At 53.3% G+C, this 20,182-nt stretch overlaps 1 protein-coding gene across 1 annotated transcript; it reads right to left on the reverse strand.

Annotated features, from left to right (window-relative positions):
• Positions 1–1,123: 1,123 nt before the first annotated feature.
• LOC123125061 (cytochrome b561 and DOMON domain-containing protein At4g12980) lies at positions 1,124–2,897 on the reverse strand. Its single transcript, XM_044545593.1, has 3 exons — positions 2,065–2,897; positions 1,703–1,957; positions 1,124–1,619 (listed from the first exon to the last, which is right to left on the reverse strand). The coding sequence occupies exons 1-3, from the start codon at positions 2,683–2,685 to the stop codon at positions 1,338–1,340; spliced, it is 1,158 nt and encodes a 385-aa protein (XP_044401528.1). The 5' UTR covers positions 2,686–2,897; the 3' UTR covers positions 1,124–1,337.
• Positions 2,898–20,182: the final 17,285 nt, after the last annotated feature.

The raw sequence follows: 20,182 nt of genomic DNA on the forward strand, positions 1-20,182 counted from the left end.
CGAGAAACGGGTTTGGCCGTCGTGCCTTGGCGGAGGAAAGCTGGGCGACATGGGCGTGGTCCACGACGTCGGCGACTGGCAGTGCGGAGGCCGGGCGAGCGACGAGCCTGTGCTCGTCGGGCCGACGGCCGTTGCAGGGAAACCGGCCGGACGGCCCATGCCAAGCATGAGGAGGGCGTGCGCTTTGTTGACGATGTCCTCCTTCTCGTCGACCGCGGCCTCCATCGCATCGCGCTCGGCGGCGAACTTGGCCGTGGCGGCATTGACCTTGACGACCGCTCTTCGGCCCCTCCTCTTCACCGATTCCTTGTCCAACTTGGCGATCTCCTCCGGCGTGCACTCCGACCGCGGCTTCCTTGGCGCCTTGGTCGCCTTCTTCTTCACCTTTCCGGGCGGGTCGACGGCCAGGCCGCCGGAATTCGGCTGGGCGTCGGCCATGGAGGGGGGAGGGAGGGGGCGGCTGGAGGGACGTGGGAGGGTTTGGGGGAAATGGCGCCAAATGGGGCGTGGGGGGGGTTCTGCTTTCTCCCACCGATAGGCGGGCCAGGGAGGACAACCGCGCGCGTCCTGCCCGTCCGCGCGGTGTCCGTTTCACCCCAAAATCGGCGCAAACTTGGCCCAGGGATGGGTCGAAAGCGGACACAAAACGGACAAAAGTCCGTTTGCGCCCGCGAGCTGGGCCGTCTGGTTTGTCCATTTTACTCCAAACAGACGGGGGCGGACAGGATGGGGTCGCGCGGTGGAGTTGGCCTTAGGTTCCCTAAATTTGCATTTTGCGTTAGTCGATTTGAGGGAGGCGTCGCGGTGAGGCCTCGGGTGAGAGGAATCCGAAGCCGGGGACGACGTGGGAGCAGCGTAGCCGATGGAGGAGAGTCAGAGTTTGACGGGATGCGCGCGGCGGGGGGGGGGGGGGGGGGGGGGGGCTTAAAAGAAGAGCGGTAGCTAGAGGGGTGTCCAGAGAGCGGTGGCAGACCGATGGAGGTGGCCGATTGAGGAGGGGTCGTGCGGCGAGGCACGAGTGACAGCGCAGTCGGCCATGCAGGAGGAGGAAGGTGGCTGGAGGGAGGAAACCCGCGGTCATTGGATTTAAATCAGAGGAATTAAAAAATTGACGACGCCAAAGTATTTTAAGGCAACTTTTTATATATAACCAGTCCCATAATTTACGTACGCATATATATGTGCGGTACAAAAATAGGGGCACGCGCCAAAACCACTAGATCCACCAGCTCTACCACACACAGCAAGAATGGATGAACAAATGCCAGATCTCAGTACGTACGTATATATAATCTCAAAGCTAGCTACTACACGGTGTGCGGCGGGCGGCCATTGGGTTAGGCGGCGCCGTGGAAGGTCTTGCCGTGCTGCTCGGCCTCGCGGCGCCTGATGACCACGCTCCACGTGACCGCCTCCAGCGTCACCGCCACCGCGCCGAGCACCCAGACGGCCGCGACGTAGGCTGTCCTCCACCGCTGCTCCACGCCCAGGATGGCCATGCCCTTGAAGACGTTGAAGATCCCGAGGATGATGACGGCGTAGCCCACCGCGTGGTGGTACGCGTTCCAGTACACGCGGCACTTGTGATCCTTCCTCGGCCTCAGGAACAGCGCAAATACCTGGATGCCGTTTCCAGTTTGAACGAAATTTAACATCGGTACGAGTTCAGTTTGAATTTGGGAAGTGTTGGTTAGATGGTTACTTGTAGGGTGGCGAGGGCGAAGGCGGCGATGCCGATGCTGCGGTGGAGACCGTAGGTGACGCCGTTGGACGCGTTGCCGAGGTTGATGCCGGTGGCCCAGCCGGCGACCCCGACGCCGTACCCGATGATCTGGCAGGTCACGTGGAGGTAGAACCACGCGGGGTCCGCCGACCTGAACGTCTTGAGGTACCTCGCGAAGATGGCTCCCATGGGCAGCAGCAGGCCCCAGCTCACGGCGTTGAGGATACCATGGATCTGAACAGACGAATGCATGGATGAGAAGAACATGGTTTAGTCAGTCGGTCAGTCAGGATAAGGTGTTTGCTTTCGACTCAGGTGATGATTGAAGAGAGCTAGCTCACATTGCGCTCCCTGGCGAGGCCGCTGCCGCCGGAGTCGGAGGAGCTGGTGGTCTGCCTGACCAGATCCAGCTTCGCCTTGGCGGCGAGGTTGTCGCCGCCCATGGCGTGCGGCGCGGGAATGCCGTCCCCGGAGACCGCGGACCCGACCTGCCACACCTGGTTCAGAACGGCCGCGCCCTGGCCCACGCTCAGCGTCCCGGAGACCCTGACGCGGCCGTCGGCGCCGAGCTCCGCGGCGAGGCCGGTCGCGGGGAACGCGATGGGCCCCGGCGCGCCGAGCGCGTACCCGGAGATGTTGTACGTCCGGACGGCCCACGCGCCGGACGAGGAAGAAGGCGCGGCGAGGAGCGCCTGCGCCCCGGCCATGCCTTCGCCGAACGGGTTGAGCCCCCACGCCACCCACCCGCCCGGGGCGGCCGGCGCGGCGACGAACGCGACGGAGAGGGACCCCGCGGCGCCGTCGTAGGTCCAGTGCACCGTCGCGCCCAGGCGGGGCAGGTCGCTGCAGGCCGCGTAGGCGTTTCCGTTGGGCGACGACAATGACGCCTCGGCCGCGCAGCCGCCCGCCGCGGACGCCGACGTGGCGAGCAGGGGCAGCAGCGCCAGCACGAGCATGGCCATGGATTCTTTCGGATTCCGCGGCAGTTGGACTTGGAGATGGATAGGCTCAAACGGCGTGGTGAGAATATAAAGGTGGTGTTTTGAACTGGGCGCGACTGGTAGCGGGCGCTGGCTGAGGTTGATATGGAGCGCCGCGGGAGCTGGTGGTGGCGGTGGCCGGTGTATACAGGTGTAGACAAAACCAGGAAGAAAGCAGGATGGGACGGGACGGGCGGCCGCGGATGGTAGAAAGCTTCAACCATCGGTAGTGAAACCTAACCACCGGACACGCACAAAATACAGTACCATGATGAGCATATGAGCACCCTGAGCATAAACTGGTTGTTGGAAAGCCCGAGTACAAAACAATAATTGAAGAAAAATGGCCCATAACTCACTATAACACTGAAATTGAGCTCTTTTTTTTGTTGAGTAAACACTGAAATTGAGCTCTTTTTTTTTTGTTGAGTACACACTGAAATTGAGCTAGATCCCTTGTTGTTCATGTTGAATTATAGATGGGCTTTGGCCCATATAAGACAACAATTTCTGGTTAATTTCTAAGGCTAATGTAGGCGTACGGTAGGTGGTGGGAACTGCTGAGTAAATAGGCAATTTTTTAATTAACTTAATCCATGAAATAATTATGAACATGGCATTGACAGTATTAACGATATGCTGACTACGATCTAGATAAGCACATACTACACATAAATGCTAGTATGACTAACACGAAAAGAAACAAGAGCGGGATAAATGAGTTATACCCTCCGGTTGGCCAGTTGGCTGTAGCGGCAGCAGCAGTGGCGGCGGCCTCCTCGGCCGCCTTCCGGTCAGCGGCAGCCTTCTCGGCGGCGGCTCTCTCGTTGTCGGTGGACATGATGACAATGCAGCGGATGTGGACGAAGTAGAGAAAGAAGACGAACGTCGGCGAGCAGTCGCGTATGAAACACTCCCCAAACACCTAATCGCCCCTCTCCAGGACTCGGAGAGGCGGGGTTTTGGAGGCCTGCTCTCCCTTCAACCGTGTACGCGGTGAACCGGATGAGATCACCGGCGGAGCAGCATCAAAAGGAATGACAGTGGGCGTGAAGGCAGATGCGATCTGTTTCGCGTGACAGCTAGGGTTGGCAGACGCCTCACATACATAGGCGCAGCCGCGTGGGCTGGACCCGCGTCCGAGTCGGTAACAGTCCACGATTCGACGTTGCTGTCAAAGACTCTCCGTTCCTGACCGACAAAAATAAGCGCATAGGTGTGAGCTCGGCTCGGCTCATTCTGGCAACCCGTCGTGACGAGGCGTGGCAGTGGAGGAGGAGCGCACGGGAACCACTTCTCTTCTCAAACTCCAATAGCATGTGGAAGAGAATCCCTTATAAGGAGGTCCAACTCCTCTCCAACTAGCGGTATGCATGGGACTAAACTTTTCACCACACCTAGTGCCATATAACCCACATGGGCCCTTGGAGATTTTTTGTAATTGTTAGATAAGCCCTAATATTTCACCTATATTCATATGAATACCCAAGATTTGGCCCCAAAAAATTAATACATGTCTTATTTAGCAGCCCACAAGCCCACAGCCCACACGGGATACCGGCTACAGTCGTCCTGTTCACTCAATCCATTCCCCAGCCCCAGCACTGCCCAATCCCCACTCGGCCGTTCCCCAAGTCCCCAACCTAACCTAGCGCCTGCGGCCAGCGGCGGCGGCGGCGGCCAGTACCGACTGCAGGCAGCGGCAAGCGGAGCCACTGAACGGGCGACCAGCGGCAGCAGACCAGGTTCTAGTCTCCTCTTCTCCTAGTTCTAGTTCTCACTGAACACCAGCGGCCAGCCAATTCTAACTTCCTAATTCCTATGGGCTCATGTGGCACCCAACTATTATCTGTAGGTGGATTTGTAGTGCAGTCAAATTGGACAAATTGCTGCTAGTGATGGATTTGAACGCAACGAGTTACTGCCTACTAGTGCTGGATTTGATTAGTCTGAAGGTGGGTATTCTGGGTTAAAGTTTTGGGGACAAATTGCTGCTTGTGTTGCTGTCAAATATGCACACCACTCTGCTAGTGCCTACTGAGTGCGCGAAAATATTATTGGTTGAATAATTTGGTACAACTCCTCTGCTGTTCATGATGTTGTAGAATGGTTACATTTGTTGAGGGAGAATTTTTTGATCAAGTGAAGGATGAAGATGTCATCAATCTCTTCCAAAAAGGCGACCGCAAAGTTATATTGTAAGAAGGATATCATCACTTTATCAATCAAAAGGTACTTATGTATTCATGTTGTTATGGTCTGATACATTGAAATATTGCTATTGCCGTTATGCTAGTGTTGTTTTGTTCATATATTGCTAGTGTTGTGTTGTTTGGTTCATATACTACATTTAGAGCCAAAAAAAATTTGGGTGAATACCCAGCCCTCATTTCCTAGCGCCGCCACTGCATGCTAGTTGAGAAGAGTTGCGACCCCTTTAAGCCGCTCTACGTCATTGGGAGCTTGACAAGAGAAGTGGTACACGCGCGCTCCTCCGCCGCCGCCGCCTTGCCATGACACACGAGCCACAGATTGTGGGAATAAGCCGAGCAAAGCTCACACCTCCGACGGCCTATATATTGGAGGAGTTGGGCAGTGCGGCCGACACCCTCACTCCCTCCTCGTGCAACCCTAGCCCTCATGTGCCTTCAGAACCCCTTACTTTGAGATCCTGCCCGGGAGAATGGGCGGTTAGGTTTCAATCAAGTCTACTTGTCTCGATTAATCAAATTTCCGTTTTTAAGGGGAACATCTCATTCGCAAGACTAAACGTTCAGCAATATCGCTGGCTATCATAGCACAGACAAAGTCTGGAGCATGCTCCGTCCATGTCACGATAGCAGCTCCTGCCTGTAAGACATAAGCTATTAGAATCTCGTAGCTCATGAGAAACTTTATTACAATCACACTTACAGAAAGCAAACTCAAACGACATAAGCTATTAGAATCTCGTAGGAGAACTCCAATGATCGACCGCTAATAATCATTTTTTAGTTGTTCATAAAAGGATTCACCAGCAATAAAAATTGTTCATAAAAAGGGCAGCTTTATTCAGTTCAAGCCCACGAGATACCACACAGCACCTATTTGTGGAAATTGCAATTCTGCGTCTGCTGCCTAGGATTGAAGGGAACAACTAGTTAGAGGACACCCTTGATGGGTTTCCCAGGGGCACCCACGGGGAATTGTCGAGGGCGCTCCAGTTCCCACATGTCGCGCGTTGAGCGCTCCTCCACATAAAACGGGTTAATTATCCTTTTGCCCTCAATGGTGTCATTGTGCTCAGTTTTGCCCTCAGTTGTGAATCGTGCTCAACTTTGCCCCTAGTCTGTCCGCACCGACTCGTTCCGTGAACACTGCCGTCTCCGTCAGGTCAACGTTTTGACTCGGCCCTTACAGGTGGGACCAGGTGGCAGAGACGCGCTACACGATCAGACCGTTGCTCTCGTGGCTTGTGGGACCCAGCAGAGTCGTTGGGCAGAGAGCCGTTGCGGGTGTGCGATATAAGCGGCGGCGCGCGTCCCCGGAGCTTGCAGCAGTGAGCAACAATCAGCTAGGCTGGGGAGCCGGGCGCGGGCGACAGAGAGAGCGGCGGTGAAACCACTGTTGGTAGCTAGGAGCTGGGCGGCGACAGAGAGAGCGGCGGTGAAACCACTGTTGGTAGCTAGGAGCTGGGCGGCGACAGAGAGAGCGGCGGTGACCATGAAGACAGAGAGGGCGGCGGTGACCACGACGACAGAGAGAGCGGGCAACAGAGAGCGCGGCAGTGGGAAGATTGTTGTGGAGAGCGCGGCGGCGTTGTGTGACGCCCCCGATTCAATCGTACACTAATCATGCACGCAAACGTGTACGATCAAGATCAGGGACTCACGGGAAGATATAACAACACAACTCTAAAACATAAATAAGTCATACAAGCATCATAATACAAGCCAGGGGCCTCGAGGGCTCGAATACAAGTGCTCGATCATAGACGAGTCAGCGGAAGCAACAATATCTGAGTACAGACATAAGTTAAACAAGTTTGCCTTAAGAAGGCTAGCACAAACTGGGATACAGATCAAAAGAGGCGCAGGCCTCCTGCCTGGGATCCTCCTAAACTACTCCTGGTCGTCATCAGCGGGCTGCACGTAGTAGTAGGCACCTCCGGTGTAGTAGGAGTCGTCGTCGACGGTGGCATCTGGCTCCTGGGCTCCAGCATCTGGTTACGACAACCAGGTAGAATGGAAAGGGGGAAAAGAGGGAGAAAAGCAACCATGAGTACTCATCCAAAGTACTCGCAAGCAAGGAGCTACACTACATATGCATGGGTATATGTGTAAAGGGCCATATCGGTGGACTGAACTGCAGAATGCCAGAATAAGAGGGGGATAGCTAATCCTGTCGAAGGCTACGCTTCTGGCCACCTCCATCTTGCAGCATGTAGAAGAGAGTAGATGGTAAGTTCACCAAGTAGCATCGTATAGCATAATCCTACCCGGCGATCCCCTCCTCGTCGCCCTGTTAGAGAGCGATCACCGGGTTATATCTGGCACTTGGAAGGGTGTGTTTTATTAAGTATCCAGTTCTAGTTGTCATAAGGTCAAGGTACAACTCCGGGTCGTCCTTTTACCGAGGGACACGGCTATTCGAATAGATAAACTTCCCTGCAGGGGTGCACCACATAACCCAACACCCTCGATCCCATTTGGCCGGACACACTTTTCTGGGTCATGCCCGGCCACGGAAGATCAACACGTCACAGCCCCACCTAGGCACAACAGAGAGGTCAGCACGCCGGTCTAAATCCTATGGCGCAGGGGTCTGGGCCCATCGCCCATTCCACACTTGCACGTTGCGAACGCGGCCGAAAGCAGACCTAGCCTAGCAGGCGTTCCAGTCCAATCCGGCGCGCGCCGCTCAGTCGCTGACGTCACGAAGGCTTCGGCTGATACCACGACGTCGAGTGCCCATAACTTTTCCCGCGTAGTTGGTTAGTGCGTATAGACCAAATGGCCAGACTCAGATCAAATACCAAGATCTCGTTAAGCGTGTTAATTGATGTAACCGCGGACACCGACCAGGGCCAGGCCCACCTCTCTCCTAGGTGGTCTCAACCTGCCCTGTCGCTCCGCCACAAGATCCACTCGCGGGTACTCCTACGAGCCGACCCGACTTTAGTCACCACAGGTATAATGTAAAGTATATAAGTATATACCCGTGATCACCTCCCGAGTGATCACGGCCCGATAGTATAGCAAGGCAGACGGACAAGAATGTTGGGCCACAGATGGAATACTAGCATCCTATACTAAGCATGTAGGATTGCTGGTAAAGGTAACAACAGTAGTAGCAAGGACAGGCTATGCATTGGGATAGGATTAACGGAAAGCAGTAACATGCTACACTACTCTAATGCAAGCAGTGTTAGAGAAGAATAGGCGATATCTGGTGATCAAGGGGGGGGGCTTGCCTGGTTGCTCTGGCAAGTAGGAGGGGTCGTCAACTCCGTAGTCGAACTGGGCAGCAACAGCGTCGGTATCGGAGTCTAGCGAGAGAAGAGGGGGGAGAAACAATAAATTTAATGCAAACATATGCATGACGATGCATGACATGACAATGAGCATTGTTAGTGGGGCCCAATCGTGGTAGTAGGTGATACCGGCGAAGGGGGGAAACATCCGGGAAAGTATTCGCGGTGTTTCGTGTTTTCGGAGAGATGAACTGGAGGGGGGAAGTTGCGTGTTCGATATGTTATGGGTGTGTGGTGAACGAACGGGCTGCGTGTCCGGATTCGTCTCGTCGTTCTGAGCAACTTTCATGTAGAAAGTATTTTCATCCGAGATACGGATTATTTTATATGATTTTCTAAAGTTTTAATCATTTTCTGAATTTAATTATTTATTTAAATCAAACATTATCCAGAACAGTGAACGATGACGCAAGCATGACATCAGAGTGATGTCAGCAGGTCAAATGGTCGGTTGACCAGTCAAACCAGACAGGTAGGTCCAGTGGGACCCACATGTCATTGCCACGGGCACTAACACGAGGGTTTAGACTAACTAAATGGGTTAATTAGCGGTAGGGCCCCACATGTCAGTGACTGTTTAGGTTAATTAATTAGTTTTATTTATAAAAATGTTTTAACTGGTTTAATTATGCGGTGGGGCCCGCATGTTAGTGCCACTGGGCTGCCCCGTCAGCATGTTGACTGGGTCAACCCAGTCAACTGGGCCACCAGGGCCCACTGGCCAACGACTAAGGGGTGGGGCCTGCCGAGCCACGTAGATGGCCGGCGCCGGAGTTGCTCCGGTGGCCTCCCGCGGTGAAGGGCGCCGGCGAGCCTCGGGATTTCGCCACGGTGGCCCAAAACGGGCGCGGCCAGGTTCTCTCGAACAGCCTCTTCGCGCCGCGTCCGATGGAGGGGAGCACGACGGCGGGGGTGGCCGGAATGGTCGCCGGCGATGAGGTCGGGCGGATGCCGAGGCTCAACGAGTTCGAAGGCGAGGCTGCGGGGCATGGTTCATCGCGGGGCTGGGCGCGTTCGAAAGCAGGGGCTCGGGCGCACCCATTTGTGGCCTTAGCCGGGGCTGGGATGGACGGTGTCACCGACGGCGTCAACCGCGGCGGACGCCGGAGTTCGGTCGAGCTCGGGAACGACGTTGCAGAGGGCAAAACGGCCGGCGTTCGGCACCTACAGCACCTACGCGAACTCACCAAGCGAATGGAGGCACGCTCGGGACCACTGGTCCACCGGAGCCTCGCCGGAGATGAGATCCGCGGCGGAGCATTCGGGCGCTACAGCGACAACTAGCTAGGGCGCGCGCGAGAGAGAGAGAGGAGGAAGCGGGGGCTCACCGAGCGGCACACACGCTGGCCCTTGGGGGGTTTAGTAGCTGCAGAGTCGTCGCCGGAGTTGGTGAAGAGCGGCGGCGAAGCTTGTCGGAGCAGAGGAGGAAGACGGCGGCGTCGTGGGCGTTGCGGTGGCTCCGAGCTCCAACGGGGTGCACCAGTCGAAGCAGCGGACGACGGCGGACCTTGGGGACACAGTGGAGCGGCGAGGTGGGCACGGTGGCCGTGGCTAGGCCGGAGCCATGGCGGCCTCGGATGCGGTGGGGAAGGAGGGAGCGGCATGGATCTGAGGGGAGAGGGAGAGGCGCAGTGACCGAGGGCGGGAGCAGGGTGAGTGGGAGGAGGAACCGAGGAGGCGGGGGCGTGGCGACCTTATCCCCTCCTCGACGCCGGCGAGGGGGTCCGGCGGGGACGCACCCCTGTTCCGACCCTGGTCGGGGGAACAGGGAAGGGGAGGGAGCGACCGAGGCAGGCAGGCTGGCAGTTGGCTAGTTGGGCCCTTCGGCCCAGGGGGAAGGGGGGTTTCTTCTTTTTCTCTTTTTTTTCTTTTTAGTTTTGTTTTCTGATCTGTCTATTTTAGGGTAATTAAGTATTTTATCAAATTGTGTCTTCTACTCCATAATTACCTATGCCATTTTTGGCACTGCCCGAACACTTTTGTTTCAACTTTTGAAAACTTTTGTTGTTTGACATATTTTGAATTAGACTTTTGAACGGGTTTTGAACTAACGAGAGTTTAGTAACAGTAAACAGAGATGACAAGGCATCATTAGGAGAGTTTCACTGTAGCCTAATTATCCGGGCGTTACAAATCTCCTCCACTACAAGAAATCTTGTCCCGAGATTTAGGAGGTAGAAGGAAACAGTGCGTGGTATTCATCACGTAGGCGATCCTCGCATTCCCAGGTGGCTTCATCTTCAGAATGGTGGGACCACTGGACTTTGAGGAACTTGATCGCCTTCTGACGTGTGCGGCGTTCAGCTTGGTCGAGAATGCGGACCGGAGGCTCTTTATAGGAGAGGTCCTGTTGCAATTCGAGCACTTCATGATCCACTGCCCGGATTGGGTCCTTGAAGCATCAACGGAGCTGTGACACGTGGAACACATCGTGAACCTGAGAAAGGTTCGGCGGAAGTTCAAGTTGATATGACACTTTTCCACACCTTTCGAGAATAGTGAATGGACCAATATAGCGAGGAGCTAGCTTGCCCTTGATCCCGAAGCGGTGAGCACCCTTCATTGGTGTAACTCGAAGATAAGCCTTTTCGTCGGGTTGATAGACCATGTCTTTACGTTTACGGTCATACTGACTCTTCTGACGTGACTGAGCAGTCTTGAGATTCTCACGAATAATGCGGACTTGTTCTTCGGCATGTTGGATAATATCCGGACCAAAGAGTGGACGTTCCCCAGTTTCTGACCAGTTCAGAGGGGTTCGGCACTTTCGTCCATATAACACTTCGAAGGGGGCCATCTTCAGACTAGCTTGATAGCTATTATTATAAGAGAACTCAGCATACGGGAGAGATTCCTCCCATTTCTTGCCGAAGGAAATAACACAAGCTCGAAGCATGTCTTCGAGAACTTGGTTGACACGTTCAACTTGCCCTTGCGACTGAGGATGAAACGCAGTACTGAATGACAGATGAGTTCCCATAGCTTCTTGAAAACTTGCCCAGAATCTTGAAGTGAATAAGCTGCCACAGCCCGAACTGATAACCAGTGGAATACCGTGAAGTGAAACAATTCTGGACATGTAGAGAGTTGCAAGCTGACTAGCAGTGATTGTTTCTTTGACCGCCAGAAAATGTGCAACTTTAGAAAGCAGGTAAATGACGACAAGAATAGCATCATTACCTTTCTGCGATTTGGGAAATCTAGTGACGAAGTCCATCTCAACATGGTCCCATTTCCATTCAGGAATAGAGATAGGTTGCAGAGTTCCAGCAGGCCTTTGATGTTCTGCTTTGATACGACGGCAAACGTCACACTCAGCAACGTAACGAGCAATGTCTTGCTTCATATTAGACCACCAGAATCTCTGACGGATGTCTTGGTACATCTTTGTACTACCAGGATGGATACATGGAGGCGTATCATGAGCTTCTTTCATAACTTCCTGAGTCATATCCAGGTTTTTCTCTGCACATGGCACCACTAGGCGGCCCTTGAAGTACAAAGTGCCATCATCAGCAATAGTGAAGAATGAGGGCTTTCCTTCTGCGAGGTAGCGCTTAATCTTGTGGGCTTCAGAGTCATATCCCTGTATTCTCTTGATGGAGTCCAAGAGATCTGGTTCGACAACCAGGGTATTGAGGGAACCCTGGAAAACAACCCGGAGGTTCATCTTGCGAAACTCCTTAGGAGGGGGAGCGAGTGCACCCGGAGGAACAATATGGAGGTTCAGCTTTCTGAATTCTTCAACAAGCGAGGGCTGAACTTTGTGAACCTGGAGGTGGTTGCAGTAAGACTTGCGGCTCAAGGCATCAGCCATTACATTAGCCTTGCCTGGCGTATAGGAAATACCCAAGTCAAAGTCTGCACCAATCTCCATCCATCTCTGCTGACGGAGGTTCAGGTCTGGCTGAGTAAACAGATACTTCAGACTTTGGTGGTCAGTGAAGATCTCGCAATGATTACCGAGAAGGTAATGTCGCCACTGCTTCAGCGCATGAATGACAGCAGCAAGCTCGAGGTCGTGAACTGGGTAGTTCTCTTCGTGAGGGCGCAATTGCCGAGAGGCATAGGCAATCACTTTGTGGTCTTGCATTAGGACACAGCCTAATCCTTGACGGGAAGCGTCGCAGTAAATGACGAAGTCCTTCTTAGTATCAGGTGGAGCAAGCACTGGAGCAGAAGTCAACTTGTCTTTGAGTGCCTGGAAACTTTCCTGACATTTGTCTGTCCATTGGAACTTGACGCCCTTATGCAACAGGTTAGTCAGAGGCCTGGCGATCTTGGAGAAGTTCTCGAAGAATCGACGGCAATAGCCGGCGAGACCGAGAAAACTTCTGACTTGCTTAACGTTCTTGGGAGGAGTCCAATCAAGGATAGCCTGGACTCGTTCAGGGTTGACGGCAATACCATCCTTAGAGATGACATGCCCAAGATAGGTTACTTCGGGTAGCTAGAATTCACATTTGGAGAACTTGGCATATAGTTGATGCTCTCTAAGCTTTTCCAGAACAAGACGAAGATGTTCAGCATGTTCCTCTTCGTTCTTAGAAAATACCAGGATATCATCCAGAGAAACTACGACGAACTTGTCGAGGTAATCCATGAATATATAGTTCATCAGACAAGAGAAGGTGGCTGGAGCATTGGTTAAACCGAAAGACATGACGGTGTACTCGTATGAACCATATCGAGTCACGAAGGCGGTCTTTGGGATATCCTCTTCACGAACACGGATCTGGTGGTAACCCAACCTCAAGTCGAGTTTAGAGAACACTGATGAACCAGCCAGTTGATCATACAAATTATTGATCCGAGGAAGAGGATACTTATTCTGAATGGTAGCTTGGTTTATAGGACGGTAGTCTTGAACTAATCGGTTTGTCCCATCCTTCTTCTTGACAAAGAGAGAAGGTGCTCCCCAAGGGGAGCAACTTGGGCGAATGAAACCTTTGCAAAGAGATTTGTCGATTTCCTCCTTAAGCTCAAGGAGTTCATGCGGCGGCATCTTGTAGGGTCGTTTGGCTATAGGAGTGGTGCCTGGTTTTAAGTCGATGATGAATTCGACAGCTCTAGCAGGGGGAATCCCTGGAAGTTCTTCAGGAAAGACGTCGAGGAATTCACGCACGATGGGAATGTTTTCAATGCCCTCGAGTGGTGCAGCGTTCAATGCATTCAATGCATAGAGCCTTGCCTCGACATTTTGCACCAGATGAGCTTGGTAAGTAACTATTTCATCTGAAGGGTGTAGTAGAGGGACGGTCTTGGTGGCGCAAACGATAGAAGCAGTATGCGCTTTTAACCAATTCATTTCCAGAATGAGATCAATGCTACAAGACTTCAGTACGATGGGAGAGACAAGAAATTCCAGTCCTTCAATTTCAACAGGAACGTCGTGACTAACCATAGAGGTTTGACATTGGCCCGCAGGGGTGTGTACCACTAGCGGAGTGTTCATCTCTTCATATTTAATGCCATGCATGAATGCAAATTCTGCTGATATGAATGAATGGGATGCTCCCGTATCAAATAAAACGGATGCTGGTACTGAATTTACGAGAAGAGTACCCATCACGGTAGCAGGCTGGTCTTGAGCTTCGTTGAGATCAACGTGGTTGGCATGAACACGACCATAAGACTTGGCATTGTTGTTGCATGGCTGGTTGCTTCCATGGCCAGTTGCTGGAAGGGCCAGTTGATTCTGGTTCTGGTTGCATTCCCTAGCACGGTGCCCTGGTTGACCACACCTGAAGCACAAACCATTATTTGGAGTAGGAACAGGAGCTTGGGGTGGTGGAGCTGGAAGCGTTGGCTGCCTAGTTGGAGGAGTAGGCAGACGAGGTGCAGCATAGGTCTGCCTTGGGGCAGGTGCAGCTGGATGGTACATGTTGTTCGGGATCCATATCTTACGCTTCTGCGAGGGCGGGCCCGAAGATGAGCCCGTGTCACGGTTGCGCCTGTGAGAGCTCTGGTATTCCTGCAGACCAGTTTCGACATTGATGGCCTTGTTCACCAAGGTGGCGAAATCAGCAAAGTCATGCACTAGAAGTGCGAGCTTGATGTCAGCTTGAAGGCCATCACGGAACTTCTCCTGTCTGCGTGCATCAGATGCAATGTCTTCTTCAGCATAGCGGGACAAGTCCAGCAACTCCCGCTGATAAGCTTCGACAGTTTTGTTGCCTTGGGTGAGGTTGCGGAACTCACGCTTCTCCGGTCCATGACTCCTTGAGGAATGAAGCAGGCACGGAAAGCAGCTTGGAAGTCTGGCCAGGTGATGATTGTTCCAGCTGGCAGAGTACGCCTGTGGCTGTCCCACCATTGAGCTGCGGGTCCCTTCAGGAAGAAGGAAGCAAAGGTGACATAGCTGGCAGGGGCTACATCAGCAGACTCCATCTCATAGGTGATGTCATGGAGCCAGTCATCAGCATCCAGAGGCTGAGTTGAGCTGCGGTACATAGTTGGGTTGAGGCGCATGAAATCCTCCAGAGTTACTGGGGTTGGCTGCTAGTTCATATTGGGGCGAGGAAACTGAGCCATCATATTTTCCATGAATTGGCGGTTCAGTTCGAACTATTGGATCATACCAGCCATGTACTCAGGTGGTGGTGGGGCATTGCCACCACTACCACGACCACCTGGTCTAACCATCCTGCTAATATATAACAGGGGTAGTTCAGCATTGAGAAATTTGCAAAGACAAGAATCATTCATGATGAAACATGCATAATGAAAGGAGCACAATAGCTACTATATAGTAGTCGGCATAACTTACAAAAAGGGTCATGCATAGAGTTCAGTACACAGAGTTCAGTACATAGACTAAAACACCATAGGCGGCACACAGGCTCGCGGCGAATGCATCTAACACTAACAAGCAAGCCTACATCAGTCCCAAGAGGTACTGTGGAGGTACGTGTAGCCTGAAAGCTGGTAGTGTTGCATCGGGAACTCCACGTCAGCAACCTGGGGTCCGTGAATACTCTGGTGCAGAACCTGACGCTCAGGTGCCAGAAGAGGACCAAGTGCGGGAGAGTAGCCTCCCACATCTGGCCAGCCGACACCCTGGGGCATCACAGTCCTGGCTAGGTAGATCGCAGAACGGGGCAGCTCTCTAGATCGGACAAAGGGGTGCAACAGCGTCAGAGCACGGTAAAGGTGCTGACGGGTGGTGTACAACTCGTGGCGAAGAGCTCGGTTAGCTCGATCCAGCCCATCAGCATGCAGAACCAGGTTCTGATGGTAGAAGGGCTCTCGGGTGACAGTGGAGTAGGCAGCAGTATAGTATCCCTCCGCACCAACATCAGATGCGATAGCAATGTGCCTGAAAGGGGAGGTGTCCAACTCCCGATACTCTCCACGAAGACATGTCAGAGCAGCATAAGCAGCATCGTGGACAGCCATATCGATGGTCACTCCAACACCATGAGCGGTGTGCAACACAGTAGTGGAGTCATACTCCCGAGAGTAGAGGTGGACGATGGCACGGTACTGCTCCTGGTTAAAGTCCTGGTACTCCTCGTAGACGGTGTACTCAGGGTGCCAGCGATAACCCAGATAGGTCATCATCTCAGCTAGCACAGCAGGTGATCCCGAGGCACCAATAGCCGTCGTGTGGCGCACGACCTGCCTCGTGGGTTCCATCTGAAAGCAAAGATGTTTCAAAGGAGTCAAATGACAGTGTGGGAATTGTTCAAAATACTATTCTAAGAAATAACTATGGCTTATCCAACTTTGGGGTGAATGTGGTCACGGGATCCTAGTGTTAGAGTTAGTAAATTCGTTTAACCCGAGTAGAAGAGAGTTCAGAGTCCCAGAGTAAAGGTCGAGGAGTAAAAGATCCTAGTACCACCCAATGGCGACGTGGGCCCGTAAGGCATAAGCTATTAGAATCTCGTAGCTCATGAGAAACTTTATTACAATCACACTTACAGAAAGCAAACTCAAACGACATAAGCTATTAGAATCTCGTAGGAGAACTCCAATGATCGACCGCTAATAATCATTTTTGAGTTGTTCATAAAAGGATTCACCAGAAATAAAAATTGTTCATAAAAAGGGCAGCTTTATTCAGTTCAAGCCCACGAGATACCACACGGCACCTATTTGTGGAAATTGCAATTCTGCGTCTGCTGCCTAGGATTGAAGGGAACAACTAGTTAGAGGACACCCTTGATGGGTTTCGCAGGGGCACCCATGGGGAATTGTCGAGGGCGCTCTAGTTCACACATGTCGCGCGTTGAGCGCTCCTCCACATAAAACGGGTTAATTATCCTTTTGCCCTCAATGGTGTCGTTGTGCTCAGTTTTGCCCTCAGTTGTGAATCGTGCTCAACTTTTCCCCTAGTCTGTCCGCACCGACTCGTTCCGTGAACACTGCCGTCTCCGTCAGGTCAACGTTTTGACTCGGCCCTTACAGGTGGGACCAGGTGGCAGAGACGCGCTACACGATCAGACCGTTGCTCTCGTGGCTTGTGGGACCCAGCAGAGTCGTTGAGCAGAGAGCCGTTGCGGGTGTGTGATATAAGCGGCGGCGCGCGTCCCCGGAGCTTGCAGCAGTGAGCAACAATCAGCTAGGGTGGGGAGTCGGGCGCGGGCGACAGAGAGAGCGGCGGTGAAACCACTGTTGGTAGCTAGGAGCTGGGCGGCGACAGAGAGAGCGGCGGTGACCATGACGACAGAGAGGGCGGCGGTGACCACGGCGACAGAGAGAGCGGGCAACAGAGAGGGCGACAGTGGGAAGATTGTTGTGGAGGGCGCGGCGGCGTTGTGTGACGCCCCCGATTCAATCGTACACTAATCATGCACGCAAACGTGTACGATCAAGATCAGGGACTCACGGGAAGAAATCACAACACAACTCTAAAACATAAATAAGTCATAGAAGCATCATAATACAAGCCAGGGGCCTCGAGGGCTCGAATACAAGTGCTCGATCATAGACGAGTCAGCGGAAGCAACAATATCTCAGTACAGACATAAGTTAAACAAGTTTGCCTTAAGTAGGCTAGCACAAACTGGGATACAGATCGAAAGAGGCGCAGGCCTCCTCCCTGGGATCCTCCTAAACTACTCTTGGTCGTCGTCAGCGGGCTGCACGTAGTAGTAAGCACCTCCGGTGTAGTAGGAGTCGTCGTCGACGGTGGAGTCTGGCTCCTGGGCTCCAGCATCGGGTTACGACAACCAGGTAGAATGGAAAGGGGGAAAATAGGGAGAAAAGCAACCGTGAGTACTCATCCAAAGTACTCGCAAGCAAGGAGCTACACTACATATGCATGGGTATATGTGTAAAGGGCCATATCGGTGGACTAAACTGCAGAATGCCAGAATAAGAGGGGGATAACTAATCCTGTCGAAGGCTAAGCTTCTGGCCACCTCCATCTTGCAGCATGTAGAAGAGAGTAGATGGTAAGTTCACCAAGTAGCATCGTATAGCATAATCCTACCGGGCGATCCCCTCCTCGTCGCCCTGTTAGAGAGCGATCACCGGGTTATATCTGGCACTTGGAAGGGTGTGTTTTATTAAGTATCCAGTTCTAGTTGTCATAAGGTCAAGGTACAACTCTGGGTCGTCCTTTTACCGAGGGACACGGCTATTCGAATAGATAAACTTCCCTGCAGGGGTGCACCACATAACCCAACACGCTCGATCCCATTTGGCCGGACACACTTTTCTGGGTCATGCCCTGCCGCAGAAGATCAACACGTCGCAGCCCCACCTAGGCACAATAGAGAGGTCAGCACGCCGGTCTAAATCCTATGGCGCAGGAGTCTGGGCCCATCGCCCATTGCACACCTGCATGTTGCGAACGCGCTCGAAAGCAGACCTAGCCTAGCAGGCTTTCCAGTCCAATCCGGCGCGCGCCGCTCAGTCGCTGACGCCACGAAGGCTTCGGCTGATACCACGACGTCGAGTGCCCATAACTGTTCCCGCGTAGTTGGTTAGTGCGTATAGACCAAATGGCCAGACTCAGATCAAATACCAAGATCTTGTTAAGCGTGTTAATTGATGTAACCGCGGACACCGACCAGGGCCAGGCCCACCTCTCTCCTAGGTGGTCTCAACCTGCCCTGTCGCTCCGCCACAAGATCCACTCGAGGGTACTCCTACGAGCTGACCCGACTTTAGTCACCACAGGTATCATGTAAAGTATATAACTATATACCTGTGATCACCTCCCGAGTCATCACGGCCCGATAGTATAGCAAGGCAGACGGACAAAAATGTAGGGCCACAGATGGAATACTAGCATCCTATACTAAGCATGTAGGATTGCAGGTAAAGGTAACAACAGTAGTAGCAAGGACATGCTATGCATCGGGATAGGATTAACGGAAAGCAGTAACATGCTACACTACTCTAATGCAAGCAGTATTAGAGAAGAATAGGCAATATCTCGTGATCAAGGGGGCCTTGCCTGGTTGCTCTGGCAAGTAGGAGGGGTCGTCAACTCCGTAGTCGAATTGGGCAGCAGCAGCGTCGGTATCGGAGTCTAGCGAGAGAAGAGGGGGAAGAAACAATAAATATAATGCAAACATATGCATGACGATGCATGACATGACAATGAGCGTTGTTAGTGGGGCCCAATCGCGGTAGTAGGTGATACCGGCGAAGGGGGGGAACATCCGGGAAAGTATTCCCGGTGTTTCGTGTTTTCGTAGAGATGAACCGGAGGGGGAAAGTTGTGTGTTCGATATGTTAGGGGTGTGTGGTGAACAAACGGGCTGCATATCCGGATTCGTCTCGTCGTTCTGAGCAACTTTCATGTAGAAAGTATTTTCATCCGAGATACGGATTATTTTATATGATTTTCTAAAGTTTTAATCATTTTTTGAATTTAATTATTTATTTAAATCCAACATTATCCAGAATAGTGAACGATGACGCAAGCATGACATCAGAGTGATGTCAGCAGGTCAAATGGTCGGTTGACCAGTCAAACCAGACAGGCAGGTCCAGTGGGACCCACATGTCATTGCCAGGGGCACTAACAGGAGGGTTTAGACTAACTAAATGGGTTAATTAGCGGTAGGGCCCCACATGTCAGTGACTGTTTAGGTTAATTAATTAGTTTTATTTATAAAAACGTTTTAACTGGTTTAATTACGCGGTGGGGCCCGCATGTTAGTGCCACTGGGCTGCCCCGTCAGCATGTTGACTGGGTCAACCCAGTCAACTGGGCCACCAGGGCCCACTAGCCAGTGACTAAGGGGTGGGGCCCGCCGAGCCACGCAGATGGCCGGCGCCGGAGTTGCTCCGGTCGCCTCCCGCGGTGAAGGGCGCCGGCGAGCCTCGGGATTTAGCCACGGTGGCCCAAAACGGGCGCGGCCAGGTTCTCTAGAATGGCCTCTTCACGCCGCGTCCGATGGAGGGGAGCACGACGGCGGGGGTGGCCGGAATGGTCGCCGGCGATGAGGTCGGGCGGATGCCGAGGCTCGACGAGTTCGAAGGCGAGGCTGCGGGGCATGGTTCATCGCGGGGCTGGGCGCGTTCGAAAGCAGGGGCTCGGGCGCACCCATTCGTGGCCTCAGCCGGGGCTGGGACGGACGGTGTCGCCGACGGCGTCAACCGCGGCGGACGCCGGAGTTCGGTCGAGCCCGGGAACGACGTTGCAGAGGGCATAACGGCCGGCGTTCGGCACCTACAGCACCTATGCGAGCTCACCAAGCGAATGGAGGCACGCTCGGGACCACTGGTCCACCGGAGCCTCGCCGGAGATGAGATCCGCGGCGGAGCATTCGGGCGCTATGGCGACAGCTAGCTAGGGCGCGCGCGAGAGAGAGAGGAGGAAGCTGGGGCTCACCGAGCGGCACACACGCTGGCCCTTGGGGGTTTAGTAGCTGCAGAGTTATCGCCGGAGTTGGTGAAGAGCGGCGGCGAAGCTTGTCGGAGCAGAGGAGGAAGACGGCGGGGTCGTGGGCGTTGCGGTGGCTCCGAGCTCCAACGGGGTGCACCACCCGAAGCAGCGGACGA

Source organism: Triticum aestivum, chromosome 5D (genome assembly GCF_018294505.1).
Source record: "Triticum aestivum cultivar Chinese Spring chromosome 5D, IWGSC CS RefSeq v2.1, whole genome shotgun sequence".
NCBI lineage: Eukaryota > Viridiplantae > Streptophyta > Magnoliopsida > Poales > Poaceae > Triticum > Triticum aestivum.

Bases quoted from the DNA above. Each gene is read 5' to 3' on its own strand.
- LOC123125061 (XM_044545593.1), bottom strand. From the start codon at position 2,685: ATGGCCATGCTCGTGCTGGCGCTGCTGCCCCTGCTCGCCACGTCGGCG. The intron at 1,958-2,064 runs GTGAGCTAGCTC...TCGTCTGTTCAG, and splicing joins GCCTCGCCAGGGAGCGCAAT to ATCCATGGTATCCTCAACGC. The intron at 1,620-1,702 runs GTAACCATCTAA...AACGGCATCCAG, and splicing joins TCGCCCTCGCCACCCTACAA to GTATTTGCGCTGTTCCTGAG.